The 23195-nt window shown below is 33.1% G+C and overlaps 1 protein-coding gene across 7 annotated transcripts in view; it reads right to left on the reverse strand.

Moving 5' to 3' along the window:
- Positions 1–23195, reverse strand: part of EML5 (EMAP like 5) — a 129861-nt gene that overhangs the window by 73681 nt on the left and 32985 nt on the right. For all 7 annotated transcript variants that reach the window (XM_019642299.1, XM_019642300.1, XM_019642298.1 and 4 more), the window contains exons 3-10: positions 22912–23010; positions 20919–20987; positions 17829–18014; positions 16027–16162; positions 14927–15128; positions 11857–11994; positions 7466–7722; positions 6146–6358 (exon numbers count right to left, since the gene is read on the reverse strand). In XM_019642299.1, coding sequence (XP_019497844.1) covers positions 6146–6358; positions 7466–7722; positions 11857–11994; positions 14927–15128; positions 16027–16162; positions 17829–18014; positions 20919–20987; positions 22912–23010 — 1300 coding nt within the window. The remainder of the gene's footprint in view (positions 1–6145; positions 6359–7465; positions 7723–11856; positions 11995–14926; positions 15129–16026; positions 16163–17828; positions 18015–20918; positions 20988–22911; positions 23011–23195) is intronic.

Raw genomic sequence — 23195 nt, forward strand, 5'->3', positions numbered from 1 at the left:
TTGACAAGACACATAAGGACTATGAGGCATGATCTTACTGCTCTGAAAAAGCCTGCCGCCACAAGGGAGTCAATTTTTTTCATATTAAGCTATTTGAATGTTTTGTTTTGAGGGCTTTGGTCTTAAGTGACATTCAACCAGTCTATTCCACCCCCACTATCCTTAGCCCTAGCAGCCACAGATCCTTTTAAAACTTTAGCCATCAACAAAATACTAGCAAACTCAATACAGCAACATATAAAAAGGATTATATAACATAACCAAATGGGATTTATGCCAGGAAAGCAATGGTTGATTAAACACAAAAGTCAATCAATGTAATATATAGTAATCAAAATAAAATATGGCCAGTTGTCCCAACAACTGTCCTTTATGGTCATTTTTAAGTCTCTATATTTTATATACTGTCCTTCAATATGGGTTTGTCTGATGTTTCTTCATGATTAGATTCAGATGATGTGTTTTTGGCATTGGCAATGTTTTGTTCTTTTATATACATCATTTCAAGGGGGTGGGTCACCATTCTATCATTAATGATGTTAAGCTGTATCATTCGGTTAAGGTGGTATACACCAGATTTCTTCAATTGTAAAGGAACTGTTTGACTTTGTGGTTAGTTTTTTAAAAAATCTTTGTGATAGGAACCATTTTTGTGGTTCTAAGTTCAGAATACATTGTCTATATTCTGCTTACTTAACCCTGGTATTTGGCAACATATACACATCCCTGTTAAAAGTACACTAAATACATAATGTTTGGCTTCATTTTGATAACATTTTAAAAGTTTTATATTACATTATAGAAGGCCTGTATGTCACGATGGCAAAGCTCCCTCAATTAAAATCTAGAGAAAAACTTTCACCTTGGCCATGAATTTAGGGATCAAAGTATAAAAGCTTTGACCAGAACTTGTCTAAAATTAATGCTGTGTTTTTAGTAATCACTTTTTTTTTTGCAGCTTAATAGAAGTAACTTTCTAGACAGGTAATTTGCCACAGTTCACTCAGTGAAGTCCAATAAGGTTAAGATTTAGTCTCATCCCTCTTATATGAGAATGCATTATTTGCCCATCTAGAGGACTTTGGCAATACTTCCTTTGATGGGGTCCCTTAAGTATCTTAGGCACCAGAGAATCTTAAGAGGTAAAGCCAGAGATGCAGCAAATTAAATTCCAAGTTTTTAAGAGGTACTAATTTTGTTATGTTTAGGGCAAATGAAGAAGAGTGATCTGAGCATCTGTTCTGACTGACTATACTGGGTGATAGCTCCCAGGAAGGTATAAATAAATCCTCTAAGTACCTCCCCAATTTTTTTTCTCTGTGACTTTTCAAAGATCAATCCTACTGGAGAAACCAAAGCAGAGCAACAAGAAAGTTATGGAAGAAGTCTGGGAAGCCAGTTATTTCTAATCAAAGGGACTATATTAATAATTATTTAATAACCAGCACTGCTTATCTAACTATGATAAACAGATATTTTAAAAGTGAACCCAGATAACATAGCTTTCATGGAAGTCACACTGACTCACCAGGACCAAGCATGTTTTGCTACATGCTTCCAGAATTCCCTGTGATTACCATATGATTATGCTTATGACACTAAAATGTAATAGTCCATTTAGTTGTTAACTCCTCTAATAAACTATAAGCTCCTTGAGGACAGGGGTGGTATCTTGTTTACTATATATCCCTGATGCCTTGTATAAGGCAAAAAGTCATTAGGTATTTGAAGAAAGAAAGGAAAGAAGCAAGATCACATTTCCATTTTATTCTGCCTGTACACTTGAGTTGGAATGCTATTGTAGAGGAGGAAGAAGTGTAATGAAGGAAACTGAGAGGGCATAAACATGACTCCAACCCTTATAATTCATAAAGGAGGATGAAAGTGTGATGTAAAGAATACTAGAGTTGAGGGCCGGCTGAGAGGCGCAATAGTTAAGAACTGGCTTGGGATGCCAGAGGGCCCCGGTTCGGATCCCACATATAGGGCCAGTGACACTGCCCTCCACAGCTAAGATGCTGAACAACAGCTCAACCTGGAGCTGGGCTGCCATGAGTCGCTGGCGACAGCGTAGGCTGCAGCCCCTGTGGCAGTGGGTTGCCATGGGCTACCGTGTGTGGCCAGCAGCCACAGTGAGCGGCCGTCCAGAAGCCGGCGACTGATCGCCCTCCCCGGGAAGAGCGCAATGATGGTGCCAACTTGGGCCAGTGAAGCAACGTCCTCCACAACTAGACTGAAGAACAAAACGACAGCAACTTGTCTGTTCCCCTTCCCCAATTCCCCAGTGCTGTTCCCATCCCAATTCCCCAATAAAAATCTTAAAAAAAAAAAAATACTAGAGTTGAAATCAAATGACTAGAGCTTAAGTGTCAGCTCGAACTACTTAATAGCACAGGAGCTTGAGTACATCACTTCTCTTGGGTTCCATTTCCATTTTAATATAAAATGTATTATAAGCTCTCAAAGTCCCCTCATTATGAGAACTCTGATCTGTGATAGGAAATGGTAAAAGAATAGTTAAGGACTAAACAGTATGTTATCAATTAGGACTAATGCCTCAGAGAAAAAATTTATCAAGGCAAGCTGAAATAGTTCTTGATAGGATAAAGCAATATACTAAAATATTTATGTTTTGATGGTCCCATTTATTTTCCAATTTGTTTTAGGATATATTTTAACACAAAGTCAATAAATTGTAGCAATATCAAAAAAGATTTTTCCCCATTTACTATGTTTTAGTGTTCTTAAAACTAGATATAACACATATGAGAATATCTTCCTTATATTTTTATGAAATTCTTCCTTTTCAGAATATCTTTCTGACCCTAGTAAAAGGAAGAATTTCTTAATATACAAACAGCATTATTCATACAGAAGGAGATAAATAGATTTGACTCCATTGAAGTTAAGAACTAGTCACCAAAAGACATCATTAAGAAAATAAAGACAAGTCAACTGGGAAAAGGCATTTGCAATCCATAAAAATTACAAATTATATTTATCCAGAGTATATAAAATAACTTCAACAAATCAATAAAAGAAAACAACTCAATAAAAAAAATGGGGAAAAGATATGAACTTGTGTTTGACAGAAGAGGAAGTGCAGAAGACCAAAGAATATCAGAAAATATGGTCAACCTTATTAGTAGTTAGACAAACATAAATTAAGACCACAATGTGACACCATTTACACTAACTAAATTTACAAAAATTAAAAAGTGTAGCAATGCCAAGTGCTGAAGAGGATGTGGGTGTAAAATGGTATAACCACTTTGGAAACAATTTGACATTTTCTTATGAAGTCTCTATGACCCAGCAATTTTACTCCTCCGTATACGTCTTTGAAAAACTGGCATATAACAGAAGACTGGAAATGACCTAAATGTCCATCGACAGAAGAATAAATGCATGAATTGTATCATATATTCACAAACAGTACTTTACAGCGGTGAAAAACAAATACACTATAGCTAAATGCAACAATATGGATGAATCTTAGAAAAACACTGCTGAGTAAGTCCTCATAATCTGTTTTGTTTGATATTTGTTTTGTTTTCCAATAAATTTTCTTCTGGAATCTAAAGAAATACTTTTACCAAATATAAGTTTTTATCTGTCAAAAAGTACAGAGAGAGTCTTGGCAATTAGTAACAGTGATGCAGGTGGCAGTTAAAGCAACCGTGCCCTCATGTCTCCATCCTCCCGCACCCCTGCCTCCGCACCCCCTACCATAGCCCCTGTGCTCCTGTTAGGAAGAATCTGATTATTTGAGAGAGATTATGGTCAAGAGCAAAAAAATCTAGGGAGAAAAAGGATAATAATGAAAAAGAAAAAGGAGTAATGCTTTGTACTGGGATTTGAGGGGGCTAAATGTGGAAGAGGATTATTCTCTCTGCGCTAACATCATACATTTTGTGTTTCAATTGCAATGGTTCTATAACATAGGCTACTTCTTTCCACACTTCTTTGTTAAAGCTGCACTTTTTTGATTATAATGGATATTACCTAAGTAGATATCTAAAATATATTAATACATCAGATACAATCTTTTCCAAAACTTAAATTGTATCTATAGTACAACTTAATGCATGAAATAATGTACACCTTTATAACTAATCTAAAAAAGATAATTTTCTAGTAATACTGTTAACTTTATGCAAGTATGTAAATTCAATAAATGGAGAATCTTAAAATACTTCTACCAAACCTTTAAATATGCAGTAGTTACAGCCTATCCTCTGCTCTCCTAATTACCTCCCATAGTCTCAAGCTGACTCACAAGTGTCTAGAAATAAATAAAACCCATTACCATAAAATAAATTTCTAACAAAAAGGAATAAAAGAGAAAGAGTTTATGCTTGAAGCAGTGATGGAACAAGATTAATTCTCCCTTGACTTTAGTAAAATATTCCCACAGCAATTAGAAGACCAATACACATTTTATAAATGAAATAAAATGACCACGTAATAAAAATGCTGTCTTCCCTTTTGAAAACATAAAAATTGTCAATAAAGCCCATTCACTTGGCTGAGGAAACTCAGAAAATGAAAGTATTTTTGTTTTTGCGTAGAGGTCAGTGTGTGAAAAAGTGAGTAGAAGCAGTGTCTAAGAGTAAGCTCATCGTGATTGATCTTAGTGAACCTCACATCTTCTAACTAGGCAAGTATCATTTTGAGTCACAGTAAAATTGGTTGTGTCTGGTGACTCTCATGTCCTGTCTATATGGTGGGATCCAGAAATAGGGTACTTTAATTGCCAGAACTTAGCTAGCCTCTATCAACATAGTCAGCATTACTTATGGATGCATTTTCACATGCTCCTAGGAAGTGGGCACCTCGCAGATGGGGAGTCACAGCACGGCATAGCTGGCAGGATCAAGAGCTCACCACTTTACTGTGGAGGCACAACAGAAATACCAGCCTAGGCTTCTGGGAAAACTGGTCACTTGTTTGACATCAATGGACTACCTATTTCAATAAAACTATTTCAGCTGTTCCCATAACCACCTTTTACTAAACTGCATATTAATATTTGCCCAAAAGGTTTATAACCAGATAAAAATTATTACTTCATCTGCTATAGGTGTTGATGCTCTAGAAATACACTCACTGAACCTAATATAAAGCCCCATACTATAGGAGAGAGCTCTTCGGAAATTAAATCTCAGAAGAAACTTTGCTTTCCCTAAATAATATGCTCTTAAAATAGCTACAATGAAAATTATTTTGTGCTCTGTTTTATATTATTTTTTATTTCCAGGAAGCTCAGATTCAATTTTGATGTTTGACTACTGTCATTTTCTTTATCTGACTTTAATACTAGGGTACTTCTATTTGTATTTTTCCTGGCATTGATTCTTTATTCATATAATTATTTTTGTACTTATGGACCTGTTACTAGCTGACTCAAATACTTTATGGAACAAAGCATGGAATAAATGATTAATACAGCATTACATTTAACTATCCCAGGACTATGAACAGAATGATTAATATAATTTTAGAAGAGATTCAAGAAAAAGAGGTGATAAACAAAATGTGTAGAAAATAACCCCTTATTTTTCTTAACCCATAGTTATAGAAAATAAACAAACGTCAAAACAATATATATTAAGAATTTAAGCAAAAACACACTCACATGTGAAAACCAACCAACAAACCAATAGATTCCAAACTGTGACCTGAACTTGTACAGCTGATTACTTCATAAGAACTCTCAAGAAAAAGACATAAGAAAAATGATCTCCTAAAAGATGTGTGTTCAACGATTAAAGATGATAAGCCACAAGAAAAGTATAACTAACACTGTACAGTCTGACTATATGAAGCAATTCTGGAAGTGGGGAGAAAAATGATTCTTTAAAAAGAAAGAGATATTAGTCCATTCATAATATATGAATTCAAAAATAATTTTCAAATAAAAATTTCATGTCCAAAAATAAATGTAACATATGACAATATTTAATTAGTAAAATAAAAAGTGGCTAATTCTGTTCATTTGCATGAAACCCTTCACCAAATAAACAATACCCATATTTTAAAATATATATACACTCTTATTTATCTCAAGACTAATTTTTTGCAAGCTCTTAAAAGTCTTTTATAAGAGAGAGGTTACTAAATAGTATTTTGAAAGAAAAGGTACCTTTTCTTAAACAAGGATATCGGAATAATTTTACAATTCCATAGTCATCAGCTGTAACTAAAACTTGGCCAATATAGTTTCCATCTACTGAATTTATATCATTGATATCTGAATACTTGGGCCAAATTCCATTTACTTCAAGGCCTGAAACACATGTCCATGAAGCCCAGTGAACACCTTTTATTTCTTCTTTATTTGTCACTTCTTTTCCTCCTAAAAATAAACCAGAGTCTTAATTTAAGAATTTACTTCATTTGATTTTTATTCAAGCATAAATTGTATTGGTGACATGGTCAACTCCAAAATTTAAATAGCTTCCCACTCCATTTAAAGTAGATACATGAATAGGTAGGTAAATATGGTAAGGAGAGAAGAAAATTAAATGCAGGGAGTTATAAAAAAAAAAGCCACTACTAAAATTATACTGATTCAGACACAAACACAGATTACACAGATTTGATTATGATTTAGCTTAGCAGGTACACCCATGTGGAGAATAAAACACTATTAAAATCATGCTACAGATTATTCACAACACGGTAAGTCAGAAGAAAAAGTAAAACTATAAGAAAGTGGCAAATTGAGTATTAAAAAAGAAACCTCAGAAGATACATGGTTGAGAAAAAGAGAGAACTGAAAAAGACTGAGAAGGAAAAACAAGTGGGGAGTAATACATTTACATTAGGTAACAGGACTTTAGGATTCAGTTGATCTTCATTACATATTGTTAATAAAAATCTTTGGGGAGGTGTATTAATTTAATTATGTATTTAGTCTTATCAAACAAATTACTGGAAAATGACTAACTCCCTAAGCATAATTCTAAAGTACCGAGAGAGAACATTTTGATAATTGTTTTTATTCTTTTCTTTTAAAATCTTTGATGGAAGCTTTTTCAAATTTAGTTTGTTGGCTATATTATTATTTGCAAAGTTTATTTGAGGTAACCACAAAAACCCAAATAATTTATGATCAAACATTTGTAGCAATTATATTTCATTAGTTTCACCCATAAAAATGGATTTTGACTTTCTAACATACACAAGGACTTTACCATACTCATATACTACTCACATGGCATGGAATTCAACACAAAGGAAATCTTAGATCCTCCAGACAAAGGAATTTTAATTAACAAGAGGATTTCAATATAATAGGGCAGCCTTATAGAAAAGATCACAATGACCAAAACATTAGCTCAGATCTTCACTGATTTCTTATAATCAAATGTAACTTACACTCTGTTTCTAATGAAATTCTAAAATATGTTATAGGCACTAAAAATCTACAAATTATATATAATTTACTAGAAATTTTTACCTGGCATCCTATAAAAAAGTCTTTTACCATTTCCATCATTTGTCTGTAAATATCTACTGTCTGATGACCAGTCCATATGAGTGATGAAACTAAGTGATCCCACACATTCCCCAAATTTTTTATAACGCTGAGCAACTCCATAAATATCAACTGAGCTGTCATTGCATCCAACAGCAAGGTAAGTTCCATCTGGTGAATATTTTAACTCATGAATTGCCTCCTTCCTATCTTTAATATGTACAACTTCTGTCATATCTCTGTAAAGAAAAAAGAATTAGACCATATGAAAAAAGTCACTACGAATTAGTTCAGTTCTCAAATGTGTCTAAAATGACTGTGAGGCTATATCAAGTATTTACAAACCATAAAACAAATGTAAATGAGACTAGTATTAATTCATGAATAATATTGTGCTGAACAAAAATATATGACTACAATATACGCTGGAAGTAAAGATAAATGCTGAATTTTAGTTCCTAACTTACTTTATTTTTAAGTAGTTTAGAGATTCATAATAAATTTCTGGAGCCACACAATAAAGGAAATAAAGTCACAAATTTCTATGCTTAAGCTCCTTGTAAATACTGAGTTTATGAAAAATGCTTCATTATGAACACCATCATTTTCAAATAAATTTTTATAATGAGCCAAATATACAAAATTACATTTAGGAAATAAAAAAGGAATTTATTTGTATTATTTCAGTAACACACCACTAGTTATTTTTATTTCAACCTTTGATCTTTTTTAAAAGAAGGTCAAAGAATATATATAAACTCTTCCCAACCCTAACCATGTCGATCAGTAAAGTTAAATTTTTTTCAATGATGCCTTATAATTGAGTTTCCAAAATAATGCAGGTATTGGTAACAGCTATAAAAATGTATAAACACTTAGTTTAACACCACTTCCAAAGTTTCCAAAGTTGTTGAGCTGGTGGAGAGAAGGGGAAAAGGGAAGTAGCGAGGGAGAACGGGCAAGAGGAAGCGAGAATTACTATTTCCAGTTAAGGCCAGGGCCTTTTTTTCCATATAAATTCTGCATTACCAATCTGAAATGCTCCAAGTAGATAATTTCAAAAACAGAAGTTTGAATGGGTATTTCCCCATTTTTTAAGTTCCTAAATGGACAATTTAAAGCAATCAAACTCAAATTTCTTCCAGTAACATGAAGTACTTTGTTTTACACACAGGGGATATAAAGATTAACTCATCTTCTGTGAGAGATGAATATAAAATTATACTTTATAACTGATAAAATGTGGTAAGTGCTCAAAATGTAAGAAGTTCTACAAGAAATACTGAAAAAGGATTAAAGGCCAAAGGCAGGAAGGGACAACCGTGACATCTATTTTACGCATAAAACCTGAGGGGTTAGCTAAGTATTAAGAGAGGAGGGAAGGTTTTCCAGAAAGAAGACACAGCCTGAGCAAAGGCATGGAAGTATGCAAATATATGACACATAGTAGATAATACAATGTGAATACAAGAAAGGTAGTGATTGTTGGGGTTAAAAAGAGAAATTGAGGACAATGTGTGGCAGATCTGATATACTGCCAAGGAGTTTGGGCTTTACCCTGGTGTTAATCAAATAAAGAAAGAGATGAGAATCAGCCCTTTAGATAGAGGAAGGATAAGATTAGCTAGAGACAAAATACAGAGTAACAAAAGCAGAAAGTTAGATCTGAGCTTTGGGGCACTCCAATATTTACTGCGAGGCAGAAGGTAATTAGCCTACAAAAAAAATGCAGCCAGAGAAGTAGGCTGAATAGAAAAATAGAATTCACACCCAAAGCCAGGGAAGAGAACATTTTGAGAAGGAGCAAATGAATAACGGGGTCAAATACTGCTTAGAATCAATTTAGATGAGAACTGGAAAATGTCTCCTGGCTTTAGTGAAAGGGTACCATTGGTGAGCGTTTTTCCTATGTAAAGATGAAGGCAAGCTATATTGGAATGGGGGTAGAAAGTTGATAAGTTAATTGGAAAGAAAGAGATACAGTAAATTAGGCAGTTTATTGAGGATTTCACTGTGAAAGAGAGGAGAGTATAAATGTGATATAACTAGAGAGGGACTTAAATTTTAGGTAGGAATTTTAAGATAGAACTTATTTGAGCATGTTTGGGGCAGGGGAAGAGGGACAAAAAAACTGATGTCAAAAAATAATGGACATATACAAAGAGTTACTTTTTAAAGCCAAGAAACAACTTTTGGAACTTATTATTCCCACAAAAATGGGGCAAAATACAAATAGGTTGAAAAATATTTTAAATGAATACGTGAGTAGTTATGGAAAACTATCCTAATCCTTTCAAAGTTGATAATAACATGGTAGTGACACTGTCAGAAAGAGACAATTGGCTAGCTATTGGTAAAATCTAAAATGACAATGTTAATGTTTTTACAACTAAAGTCTACCCCATACCCTGTAGAAAACCTTTTCCATCTTCAGAATAATTCTTATCATGCTCTTCCACTGAAGTCTCCCTACCTATTCATGAGAATGAATGAATTCATGAGAATGAATGAGTGCCTCTGAGGAGTCTGGTGCTGATAACACCATGCAGCTCACCATAAGTCAAAATTGTGTGTGTGTGTATTCTAATTTGAAAAATATTTGCAATTTTTCATTTGACTCCATATTAGTGTTTCTTTTAATATAAAATTGTTAACATTTTTTATCACAATGAAAAGAGATTTCTAGGAAGTTATGTGACTTTGCCCTGGCACATCACCTTGTACCCCAATTTAAGAATCAGCATTAGATTCTAATCTATGTGTATTCTATGTTCCTCCAAGTATAACATAACCACTCCTGTGAGGGTACTTTTAGTAACTGCTATACTTATACATCTTGCTTTATGATATGGAGGATGTACACAAACAAACCAAAAAGAAATAGTGACCAGGTAAATTTAGAAGGATTAAGAATATTTTGTGTGTTAGAATTTTATGGTTAAACTACAAAGGCATTTAACAGTCATAATATCTATTCCAATAATCCTGTCAGCAATGTTGGAGTCAGTGGCTAAATTACTGACTTTTTGAGATAAGAACTTATTCATCCAGTTTCTTGCATACAATAATTAAAAGGGCAAATCTTGAAAAAATAATGACTATTTTTAATGCATATCAGCTAAATAATAGTAACTCGACTGTTTTACATGCATATTAAATTCTTGGTTGCAAAACAACATAAATGTACTTAATGCCACTGAATTTTACACTTAAAAATGGTTAAAATGATAAATTTTATATTTTACAATAATAAAAATTATTAAGAGAAAAAAAATCTCAGCATACATCATTGTAAAAACCTGTCCCAGGAAGAGGAGTTACCATCTATAGAAGCTCAGAAGTACAAGAGAACATAACGTGTCTGAAAAAGTGAAAGATATTTTATATATGTTGAAAGAAAGGAACTGAGGTAGAAACAGGCTAGAGAGATGGACACTACAGGCTACGTTAATTAAGACTGTAGGGACTTCATCCTAAGGACAGTACAAAGCTTTTATCATACTTTAGAAAGAGGAGAGATGCAAACAGATGTGTTTCAAAAGATGACTATAACTGTGAAAAAGGGTTTCCAGGGAAGCAAAATAGGAAGGAGATCATCTGAGATGCTATTCCACCAATCCAGTCAGGAGATGACAGAAGCCTATATAAGAATACAATGGTGAGAATAGAAGGAAACAGATTAATTTGAGAGCAATTTAAATAGAATATTCTCCAGAACTCTGTAATTAACTAGACAAGGGAGGCAAAAGTAGAGAAATGAATTAATGGTTTATGAATTGGGCAACTGGGTGTAGGGTCCTATCATTCACTAAGCTAGAGAAGAAAGGTTTCACAAATATTTATCCTTGTGAACACTCGTGGATCTACAGCAAAATGTTTAATGGCTGTATGAAATGCAATTGAAAGCACCATACCTATAATTGAACACCAAATATTAACTGTTTGAATGAATTCTTTAAACTTTTCTAATTATCCAAAGGGAGAGATGTAGGCATTTTTTCAAAGCATAAAGCTACAAAAAATAACAAAACCATTCATCCATTTTTAAAGCCTCAACGTTCCCCTACACTTAATGGCAGAGGATTATTACTGAAAATCAATACTACCAAGGAATGGAAGTCAGGACCAAAATTTATAGCTCAAAATTTTTGCCATTAATCTACTAAGCATTCTTAACCCCCCAAACCAAGGTTTCTGAGATAACTTAATTTTCTGACAAAGCCATTTTTACAAATATATTTTTTATATTTAATGAAACTAATATCTGAAATACATACATATTCATAAAGAAGGAAATGGGTAAAAACAATGAGTATTATACATTCTATCTCACTTAGAAATTTACTGTTTCTATTTCTACCCTAATACCATACCTTACTCTAAGTACAGTGAAGGAGCCATCTTTCATTCCGAGGGCAAGATGGATTCCATCTACATTTACAGCTGCACAGCGAATTGGTTCTTCCATATTACACCTTGCTATTAGCGCATGATCTACTAAACTCCATATCCTGTAACATTTAATTACAATAAAAGAATAGTTAACTAGTGTGTGTGTTTAAAAATTACAGATTATGAAAAGATTTTGGTTAAAATAATAATCTCATTTTAAGAAAGACAAATCTAGATTTTTAACTATGGTTCGTGGCAAGGGATTCTTACCTACAAAAATAGGAATACTGTTTATGCTTAAAATGACAAGGGCTGATAGAATCTTTTATTTTTAAAACAATGTAATGACATTAATTTTTCTCAATTATTCATTTTAGGTAGATTGCTTCTTCCTTTCCAACCCAAATATCTATCTCTCTATATATACATGCATATATTTTATATTGTATGTAGGTATACATACATATTTGGCCTTACTGTGGTGACAAAGACTTCTAGTCTACAGCTGAGTAAAATGGTGAAAAACATAATGGGGCAAGTGGTTATCACTGCCTTCTTCCTGACTTTAGACAGGGAAACTTTCAATGTTTTAACATCATGATATTATAAAGATATATTTACTGAAGACTTTCTATGCTCTACCACAGGAGTCAGCAAACCACAGCCTATGGGACTACTGTCTGTTTTTGTACAATCTGAAAGCTAAGAATGGTTTTTACATTTTTTAAATGTTTGAAAACAATTAAAAGAATAACATTTTGAGGCATGAGAAAAGTACATGAAATTTAAATCAAATTCAAACCCATAAATCAAGTTTTATGGGAATACAGCCACATTTGTTTAATATTATCTATGACTGTTTCACACTATAGAGGCAGAGTTGAGCCACTGCAAAAGAAACAGTAGAGGGCCAGCTGAGTGGCGAGTTGGTTAAGAGCTGGCTTGGGAAGCCAGAGGGCTCCGGTTCGGATCCCACATATGAGGGCCAGTGACACTGCCCTCTACAGCTAAGATGCTGAACAACAGCTCAACCTGGAGCTGGGCTGCCATGAGTTGCCGGCGATGGCAAAGGCTGCAGCCCCTGCTGTAGTGGGTTGCCATGTACTGTGTGTAGCCAGCGGCCAGCGTGAGTGGTCAGCAGCCGCAGTGAGCGGCCGTCCAGAAGCCAGCGACTGATCTGCCTCGCCCGGGAAGAGCACAATGATGGTGCTAACTTGGGCCAGTGAAGTAACGTCCTCCACAACTAGACTGAAGAACAAAAAAAGTACAGCAACTTGTCTGTTCCCCTTCCCCCAATTCCCCAGCGCTGTTCCCATCCCCCAATTCCCCAATAAAAAAAAAATCTTAAAAAAAAAAAAGAAACAGTAGACAGTGTGTGACAGTCACATCAATTGTACTGCTCCTTCAGGACACTACAAATTGCAGTGACACAGTTACAACTTGACAGAATTTAGAGTGCTATCAGTGTTAGCATATAGTGACATTTTATTATTTTTAATTTCTAGTACATACTCATCATTGCAAAACACGGAAAAAATAAGACAAAAGTGAACTTTGTTGCATTTTTAAGGCCCACTGGAGCATGGATTATACTGTTATTGAATTTGATAGTAAAGCATTGTGTTTATTATGCAATGATACTATGGTTGTCCTAAAAGAATGTAGATATTCATTATTACCAGACCAAGCACTCATCACAATATTTTCAACTCACAGGAAAGCAATAGTAACAAAAATTAGAAAATTTAAAATAAAATAGCTCATTGAAGCAGAATTTCTTTACAAATTTAAAAATTAAAATGAGGTTTCAACAAAACTAAGTTTCTGAGTGGCTCATTTATCAGCCAAGCAAGGAAAGCTATTTATTAGTAATGGGTTAACTAAATCATTTTGGATTTCAGCAGCTGAAGAAATGTGTCCAGAGAAAATAAATTTAAGACTACTAGCTTGTTGGTGAGAACAGTTGCTCAAAGAATTGAGAGTGTTGGGAACAACACCAACAGTTAATTAAAAAACAAAGGAAATAATTTTGAGTAGTTTTCCTTGACTCTTGATGACTCAACAGATGTTACAGATACTACTCAGTTGTTTATTTGAGGAGTCAATGCCAAGTTTGAAATGATGAACAATTAGATTCCATGAATAGTCTGTGTGGGACAACCACAGGCTAGAATATTTTCAAAGGCATTAGTGAGAAGGCGCTAATATAATACAACATAAAGTACAATCAAATGGTGGTAAATAATATGGGAAAAAATGGTTCGGACCATTTTTTGATAAACCCTGTAAAAATGTAAATGTTGACCTTAAAACAAACAACTAGATATTTCTCTAGCATACAGAGTTTATTTGGGAAGAAAGAATAATGGCAATTGAGGACATGCGGTCTAATGGCAAACCACAAAAAAAATCTCAAAAAATAAAGGAGAGAAGATCCTTATAGAGGAGAAGTTGGGAGAGCTACTGTACAGATCTCTTCCTGCTGGCCTCTGCGGCCACAGGGCGTGAGACCTCCCCCTTCTGGCTTCCTGACTGCATTTTAAATGAGGTTTCTGTTCATTAATTTTTACAAAGCCTATGATTTTTATTGTATTATTCTTCAGCAAGTATTTTGTGTTAACTGTGAACTTTAGTTGCTCTTGTGGATTTAACCATTGTCAGTTCTAAATTTTTGTCAGTAACAGAAGCTAAAAATCCTGACTTGCCCTACCAAATAGCAGTTTAACGGCTTAGCATTTGTAAAGTTATATCATGATATTTTAAGAGCCAAGAATGAAATTTCTCTGAACCAGAACTGCCCTCAACTACTCTAATTAAACACTGAATGGCTTTGGAAATTAGTTTTTGCTGCAGATTTGATACTGTTTTTTAATGAATTCAATGTAAAATTACAAGGCAAAAGCAGCATTTATATGTGCAACTTATACTGTGGTAAAGTTATCTGGAAAATAACTATTGCTGTTTGAATAACAACATCAAGTATTTTTTAAAACATTTTTCTTATGTTTAAGGACAAATTCCAGCCTACGCAATTATTTTATAATTTCTCACCTGACTGAACGATCATCACTTCCAGTCACGGCCAAAGGTTTTGTAGGATGGATGGCAAGTGCCCAAAGTTCACCTTCACAATGCCCTTGCATAATTAGGAAAGGTTTATTTCTTTCATGCACCACGATTTCAAAAATTTCACTGTCCTGTGTTCCAACTAGAATGTGGTCACCTCGCCAACAAACACTCCTCACAGACAAACCTAGTCAAAGTGAATTGTATTTAAGATCAATGCTGTAATAATAGGATGCTGATTGCCCAAATCGATAATAATTTTATAACTTTTTATACCTTATATGTAAGATAAAAAGAATCTACGAGTCTTTCATCCACACATTTTCTTCAATTATCTATATTGTTTTCTACATTGACTGATACTGCTCTCTTTTCATATAACTAATTTCTACCCATCCTTCAAGACATACACATTTCTTCCTTATTAGACAATTTCCGTCACAGTCAAATTATTTTCCTTTTAATAGTTTGCATCATCCAAAGAGTAAGTTATTCAGGAACTACCTTTATAAAACTTAATTATTTTTCTCTTATAGTAACCTGACTTTTCAAGTGTCTATATTTCATTTCTTCAATCTTCTCATAAAATCATTAAGAGAGACTTATACTTTTCCTGTATACTCTACAATCCCTTTTGGAACCTTGAGAAAGCTAGTGTTTCTCTAGGTTTTCTTACCTATATAATATTACCAACATAGAGGTGCTGTGTACAAAAGGTCCCCCAACCTTCAACACACTTTATTTTCAACAGCTTATTTGCTAAACAGTTACATTTAACATTCTAATAATAAAATATTTTCAAAATCCAAGATTACCAAAGTAAGTATCTATCACATCTCTCTGGAGGTCCTATTATAAGAGTCATTAGACCTATGAAAGAATCTTTCCCACAACAGTCAACTGAGACTGTCTAAAGACATTTCTCCTCCTCAATAGAAAAATTTCAATTAAATGTATACAGTATGAAGGGGCAAATGTAAATCTCATTTATATTTACAAAACATATTTATGTTTATCGAAAGAAACAGACAATCCTTGGTATATTCAGAATTTGTCTGGTAATGAGATATTTGTTTTGTTATTACCTTTGTATCCCTGCTCTGTTTCCCTGAGATCAATCACAGTAATTGGTTTAAAAGTTAAATCCCAAAGACGAATACAGCCATCTCTGCCGCCAGTAGCAAAGCCTTCTTCACAAGCATTCATGCTAAAAATTCCTGCCTAGAAAAGGAAATAATTTAACAATACACACTTTTTAAGAAACCCACTGTAAAAGATTTTGATGTGATACAAGAATAAATACCAGGGATGCCAAAAAAATGTATCTAAGGGGACATTTTGGTCAAGGTTGCTCAAGCAGTAGTTCGCTGTAATCAGAAGTGGCTGGACACTGATGGTAACCACTTTGAGTACCTCTTGTAATTGCAGAAGTCAAACGTAACCTGTATTCATCTTTTGTTACTGGTATATATTGAGTATTACAATTTTAATAGTTTTTTCCTTTCTTAAAATGTGTATACATTTTTTTTTGGCACCCTCTGTATATCAGACAGCACAAATGAAAATCTAGAAATAAATCTACGTATATATAGGAACTCAACATATGACTGAGGTGGTATTTAATAATGTGGGCATAACATAAAAGAAAACACAGTTAATTTAAACCTTATAACATATATAAAAATGAATTATAGATATAAAATTCTAAATGTAAAAAATAAAACAAATATGTTCTAAAAGAGAAAGAAGAACACTTATGTAACTTTGGGCTGTGAGAGGCCTTTTTATACATGGCAGATTACCCACAAGCCATAAAAGAAAATTTTAAAATATTAATATGAGAAAAGATACCATAAGCAAAGACAAACAGACTGGGGAAACATATGCAATGAGTATGACTGTCAAGAAGTTAATATCTCTAGTATACAAATAAATAAAGGAAAGGAAATTCAACAACAAAAAAGCAAAGGATATGAAAAGCCAATTAACAGAAAAGGAACTTCAAGTAGTGAATAAATATATGAAATTTCACAAATAGGAAACAAATTGAAACAAGTTACTACTTTTTACAGAGAAGACAAGCAAAATTTTACAATAGTGCTCACATCCTGTGCTGATAAATATGAGGAGAAACTGGTATTTTTGCATACTGATGGTAAAAACGTGAATTGCCACAACCCTTGTAGAAAAGAAACTGGTATTTCTGGTCTTAAGGCATTTTGCTTAAAGCAAGTCTTGTGTAAATGCTTCTTCAATATATTCAATATGTAATATATACTTAATAGTGGTTCACATTAATGTATTTAATAACTTTCCTACTTGAGATATTACTGCTAACAATGTAGTAGCTGGGTGCTCTCTAACTCTCTTCACTATGGGAAGGACCCAACTGCTAAAAAGCCCAAATCAAAAAACACTAAAAGGTTTTAACAACAGACTTTTTTTCCTGATTTGATAACTTATTTATATGAAAAGCTCATGAAGTACAAAAATTAAATTCTTTCCCACTCAATGAATTAATATTAAAATTAAAGTTATTTTTTTCTAGAAGCATCTCCAAATTTCCCACCGGCAAATGAACCACAATAGGACTAGCTATATTCTAATGTGGTTAATTGAGAATACTTTTAGGTTGAATTTAACAGGCTTTTTTCCAACAATGAGAGAGCAACCAAACTAAAAAAATGGTTTGAACAAGAAACTAATTATGCTAATTTAATAAACAACCCTTGCACAATGTTTCTTCCTTGAAACCTTGAAAACAAATAGACGAATTGTTATATTTTTCAAGTAACTAGTAAGTTTGCTATATTATGTAATCTTTTATTCTGAGACAAGAGAACAAGCAGTTAACATCTAAAAGTTTAATGTATTTAAATATACTTACAGTATGGGCTCCTTGTATTGTTCGTATAAGATTGATTCCTTTCCAAACATATATATCCCCATTGAGTGCACCAGAATATGTCACTTCATCTCTCGCACAGGCCAGGCACAATATTGTCTGAAGGTCACCAGTCTTACCAAAGACCCCTCGTTTTGGGGTCAGGGCATTTCCACATAAACTCCAGAACTAAAAGGTACATAGTATGATCAAATGACCAAAGAATGCTTATAAAATAAAGTAAAACATTCCCAATACTTCAATGCTACATTAGAGCAGCAGACTAGAAATTACCTAAGAAATTCCCTTATGCTACAATAGCATTCAATGTTCACATCCTCATCCTGTGTTGTCAATAACTATGTTACAGCAGATAAGTCACTGGTTTGAAACCTTATCTGTAAGAATAAGGAGGGATGAACTACATTACTTTTAAAGTATGCTATGCTTCCCTTAGGTTTCTGAAAAAAATCTACATGGAACTTAGGTAAAAAAGTTGGGATGAATCAGCAATGAAAATAAAGATAAAGATCCCATCACCAACACGTAAAAGGACCAAACCTAATGTTCAATCTCTGATGAAGACAGTAAGAACCGAGAAGAATAAAAGGATTAGTATGTTGCACTCATTGATATTTTCAAAGCTGAGCAATTCCTTTACATATAAAGTTTAAAAATAAGAGAGCTACACATTTGGAATGATTGGTTCATTCGTGGGAGAACATAGGGATGTCAAACATAAAACTTCATAACCAGGGTGTTTGTTATATTATGAGTACTCAGGTAAATTTTAAGAGTTTGCAGAGAGAAAGAAACAAAAGTAGGGCAGTGCAAGAATACATACATTAATTAGTTCTGCATAAAGAAATTAGGCCCAGAGAATAAATTCAACTTTATAATAAGTAAATTACCTTTTAAAATAATATAATTTGTTAGTATTATATACTTAAAGATGTTACCTGATCTGTAAGATCTTATTTTAAGACCTGAAGATCTTAGTTTAAAACCTGAAGCCTCAAAGACCTAAAAATTATCATGCTCACTCCACTCAAATAACTAATGAATGTTTTAATCAATGAAATTTTATGATTTTTAATTTTAAAAGCTGCATAAGGACAGCTGGTTCTCTTCCTTTCAGCAAATCCTAATTTCAACCCATTATTTCTTCTAGATCAGTGATTCTCAATTTTGGCTACACATTAGAATCATGAAATTATGAAGCATAGTACGCATGGGCCCCCACTGAGATAAACTGAGACAGTGAAACCCAGGTATCCAAATGACTGTGATGCCCAGTGAGAGTTAAGAATGACTGTTCTAGAATCCAGATCATTGCTATCCAATACAACTTTCTATGATGATGAAAATGTCTCATATATATTATACACAGTAATACCTTGGTTTGAGAGCATAATTCGTTCCGGAAACAAACTACTCGTATTGCAAGACATCGCTCATTTACCTAGTTAAAATGTATTAGAAATGATTGCTCGTCTTTCGGAACTCTTGCAAACCAAGTTCCCTGCAATCCAAGGTTTTTCTGTGTGTGTGTGTATATATACATATACATATACATACATACATACATACATATAAATAACATATATAAATATATATATATAACATATATAAAATATATAGTTATACACATACATGCTATCATATAGACTAACCACTAGATACATGTTACTCTTGCGCATACTGACAGTGTGACTAAAGAAATGAATATTACATTTTATTTACTTTTAATGAATTTAAGTAGCTACAGGTGGCTAGTTGCTACTATACTGGCCAGTACAGTTCTAGATCATCTCTGGGACTCAGTTTCCTCACATAAATTGCTTGCAAAGAAAGCTACCATGCTATTTACTGCCTCTACCAAATGAAAAGAAATGTAATTCATAGATTAGTTTAATTGAGAAGGTAGGTTTTTAAAAAAAAATTTTAGCTTTATTTACAATATAAAACAGCAGTAATGGCTCTTTATTAATTTGTGAATAACTTATTAAGAACTTAATATATACAAATACTGTGTCAAAGATGAACAAGACAGAAATTTCTACCTTCATAGTGCTTATACTACATAGCTTAAACCTAGTTTAGAGCCTTTTGCTACTAAACTATTTGTTGAAAAATTAACATTTTATGCTATTATCAAATCGGTACCAGAATATGGAGACTAGAATTGCAGCAGAAGCTAAAGGTGCTTTGGAGAAAACGAGGAAGGAAGTGAGAGTATCAAAAGAAAGAATGTGCACACAGAACCTTACTTAATAGAATTAACTGTTACAAGGAAATGCTATATCAGATAGTGGGAGAGAAACAAGTATTTCCAATTTGCACCAGGGATTTAAAAGTAACTATAAACAAGAATGAATATCACCACTGACTATATGGGTCTCAAAACCTGAACTATAATTATAAAACAAAATTCAGAGCTTTCATAAGCAAAGTAAATTGGCCATCAAAGGCTGAGATCAAATCAAAGAGTAAATATAGAGACAGGAAAAGGTAACACTTTCAGAAAGCTGACCACGTGCAAGACACTCTGACAAGCACTTGAATATATACTGCCTTATTCAATCAACTCTATGAGGGTGGTAAAGAGCAGCCACAGTTTTAACATGTGAAAAAAAGCTCAAAGAGATTAAATGACTCATCCCAGGTCAAACAGCTAGTAGATGGCAAAGTCAGCTCTATCCATGTTGCTTCTACCACACCATTCCATCTTTGTGAATGAAAATGTTTAGTTTATTTGGTTTCTTATTCTCACATTCTACTTTCTAAGTGAAACATGAAGAAACAAGATGAACAGAGTAAAACCTACTTCATTAGGCTATAAGCTTCGTTAGGGAAAGTGTTTGATTAGTTCCCTATTCATACCTATGTCCCTTACATAGATGCCTCATATACACAGTAACTACACAATAAATATTTGTTAGATTGAACGTAAGAACATTAAAAATGTTGGCATTTTAAAAGTAAGTACTATCGAAATCCTAAAACTATCCTAAATTGTAAATAGTGTGATAACACACTTAGTGGCAAAGAGTAAGTAAACATGACTGTTATAAAACAAGACCCTTCTAGTACCTTGATGTGTTTTACACCACAGCTGACAAGTTTATTTGGCTGGTACAAATCCCAAGAAATATCAAATATCTGTAAATAAATCAGATTCATGGTTAAAATACTTATTTTCAGAATCATTTAAGAATCCCGTCCAAAAGACCAAACAGCTCCCAAACCCTACCTACCATAAAATAGTATCCCTCAATAAATAACCAGTATCCTATACTTTAAAATCTTATGAGACATAAACATGCAAATGATAAGAAACAAAAACTACTTCTTAGTTCCTATGAACTTATGAAGCAACTAATGGAGTAACAATTGACAACTATATTTGTAATTTAAAAAATTACATCCATAAATAACAAGAAAGGCTCAACAGACCAGGGCATGAGGCAGGTACCTGTATAATTTTTACAAAAGAGAGGTCTGAATGTAATATACACTTAACACATACAGCTAGAAATAGAGAACATTTTTATAGCTTTCTATCATATAGAACTACTTACATAAAGGATCCAAACATTTATTTCACAGTGCAAGTTCTGTTTTCATTTTTTGGCTTTCTTTATCATTTATGAGTCAAATAAAATTAACTTATACTTAAATTTTGGAGAGCTCCAGGATTCATTCTTTTCTATGATTCCACAAATTCTAAATACCAACCCTTTTCTTATAAAAGCAAACAAGAAAAAAACCCAGAAGAAATAAAAATGCATTACAAACATGTCGTTTAACAATAAATAAAAGACAGTTGGTTAAGAGCTCGCTCAAGAGTTTGAGCTCTGAGCAATAGCGGTTCGAGTCCAGCCCGAGCTGAGCAGCCGCTGAGCTGCCAACAGGTAGCAGGATGGCTCAGCTTAAAAACAAAACAAAACAATAAATAAATAAAAGAAAAACTAATATTTGAAAAATAATTTCATAGCAGAAAAGAACAATTCTGCTATTTGGTAGTTTTCACCATGTTTCTTTGACATTTGCCAGCATAATCATGTAAAATGCTTATTACCTCTAAAAATTTACGAACTGATTCTCTTCAGTGATAATGAAGAATACATCTTATAAATGAATGTTTAACAACTCACCATAATACAGATTATTCAAAAAACATATTGATGCAACTTTAAACCACAAAAATACTTTTAAAAATCCCGATAGTATCAGTTTTCATAATAACCAGTCTATTTACTAAACCAAAAGTAATATGTGTAATGCTTTGATCTAAGTAAGTCAGAATACATAAAGGTTAAAAATATATACCTAATACTTAATAATTAAATTGTGTTTGTGAGTGTGTAACAGGTCCCTTTGAGAATCTGCTGAAAACCAAGTTTATTTTCCAAAATGCAAATACACACAAATTTTTCTAAACATCTTTTACAGATTCATAGATTCACCCAAAATAGATTCAAGAACTATACCTTCTGTGCCAGTTCAGGTTAGACTTTTACTACACACCAAAAAATCAGGCATTTTTAAGTGTTTATGATAATGTTCTATGTATGTTGATGTATAACAGTATATATTTAACTGAAAAGCTGAAAATACAATTTATTCTTTGTATTAATTTTATACAATTTGGAATAAATATATTTTTAACAAGTTTCCAAAGTAAAAAATGTTCAGTCTCTAAAAAATTTAATACTAATACATAATTTTAAATTTACACACAAAACATTTTTCACCTTAATTATTACACATGTAACATTGGTGGTAAACCAAACTAAACAGACCCTAGGTATGAATCATTCAATTTTTGAATTGAGGTTTCAATAACGTAAAATTTATCATTTTTGCTGAAGCTAACATTGGGTTGAAAGTTTTGTGCTAACAGTACACATATTGAGTCTATAATACATATACATTCTAAAATATTATGGGTATTTACAACTGTACTTTAAAATTTAATTACGCATGAACTATCTGGCAATAACAAAACACAGAAACATAAAATCCCCTGATTCTGGTCTTGTCCCATCCAGTACCCATTAGAAACCCCAAAGAGTATACTTACTCTATCTGTGTGACCAGGAGCCATAGATAACATTTTCCCCCTTTTCCAATCCCAAACACAAACTGCATTCTTTGAATCGAGTCCAACTGAAACCAAGCGCTGAATTATGTCCAAGAAGTCCAGAAGTGAATATAAAGGCAAACAAATAAAAAAGTAACCAAATTATAAATGGCAACCAAATTCTACTCATGGGGTATTGTAAACATTAAAACTTACACATTTATATTTTATAGACCTCATAGAGAAAGGCTGGATATATTTCATCTTGTTAATATTTGCACATA

The sequence above is a fragment of the Hipposideros armiger genome, unplaced genomic scaffold, assembly GCF_001890085.2.
Source record: "Hipposideros armiger isolate ML-2016 unplaced genomic scaffold, ASM189008v1 scaffold_67, whole genome shotgun sequence".
Classification (NCBI taxonomy): domain Eukaryota; kingdom Metazoa; phylum Chordata; class Mammalia; order Chiroptera; family Hipposideridae; genus Hipposideros; species Hipposideros armiger.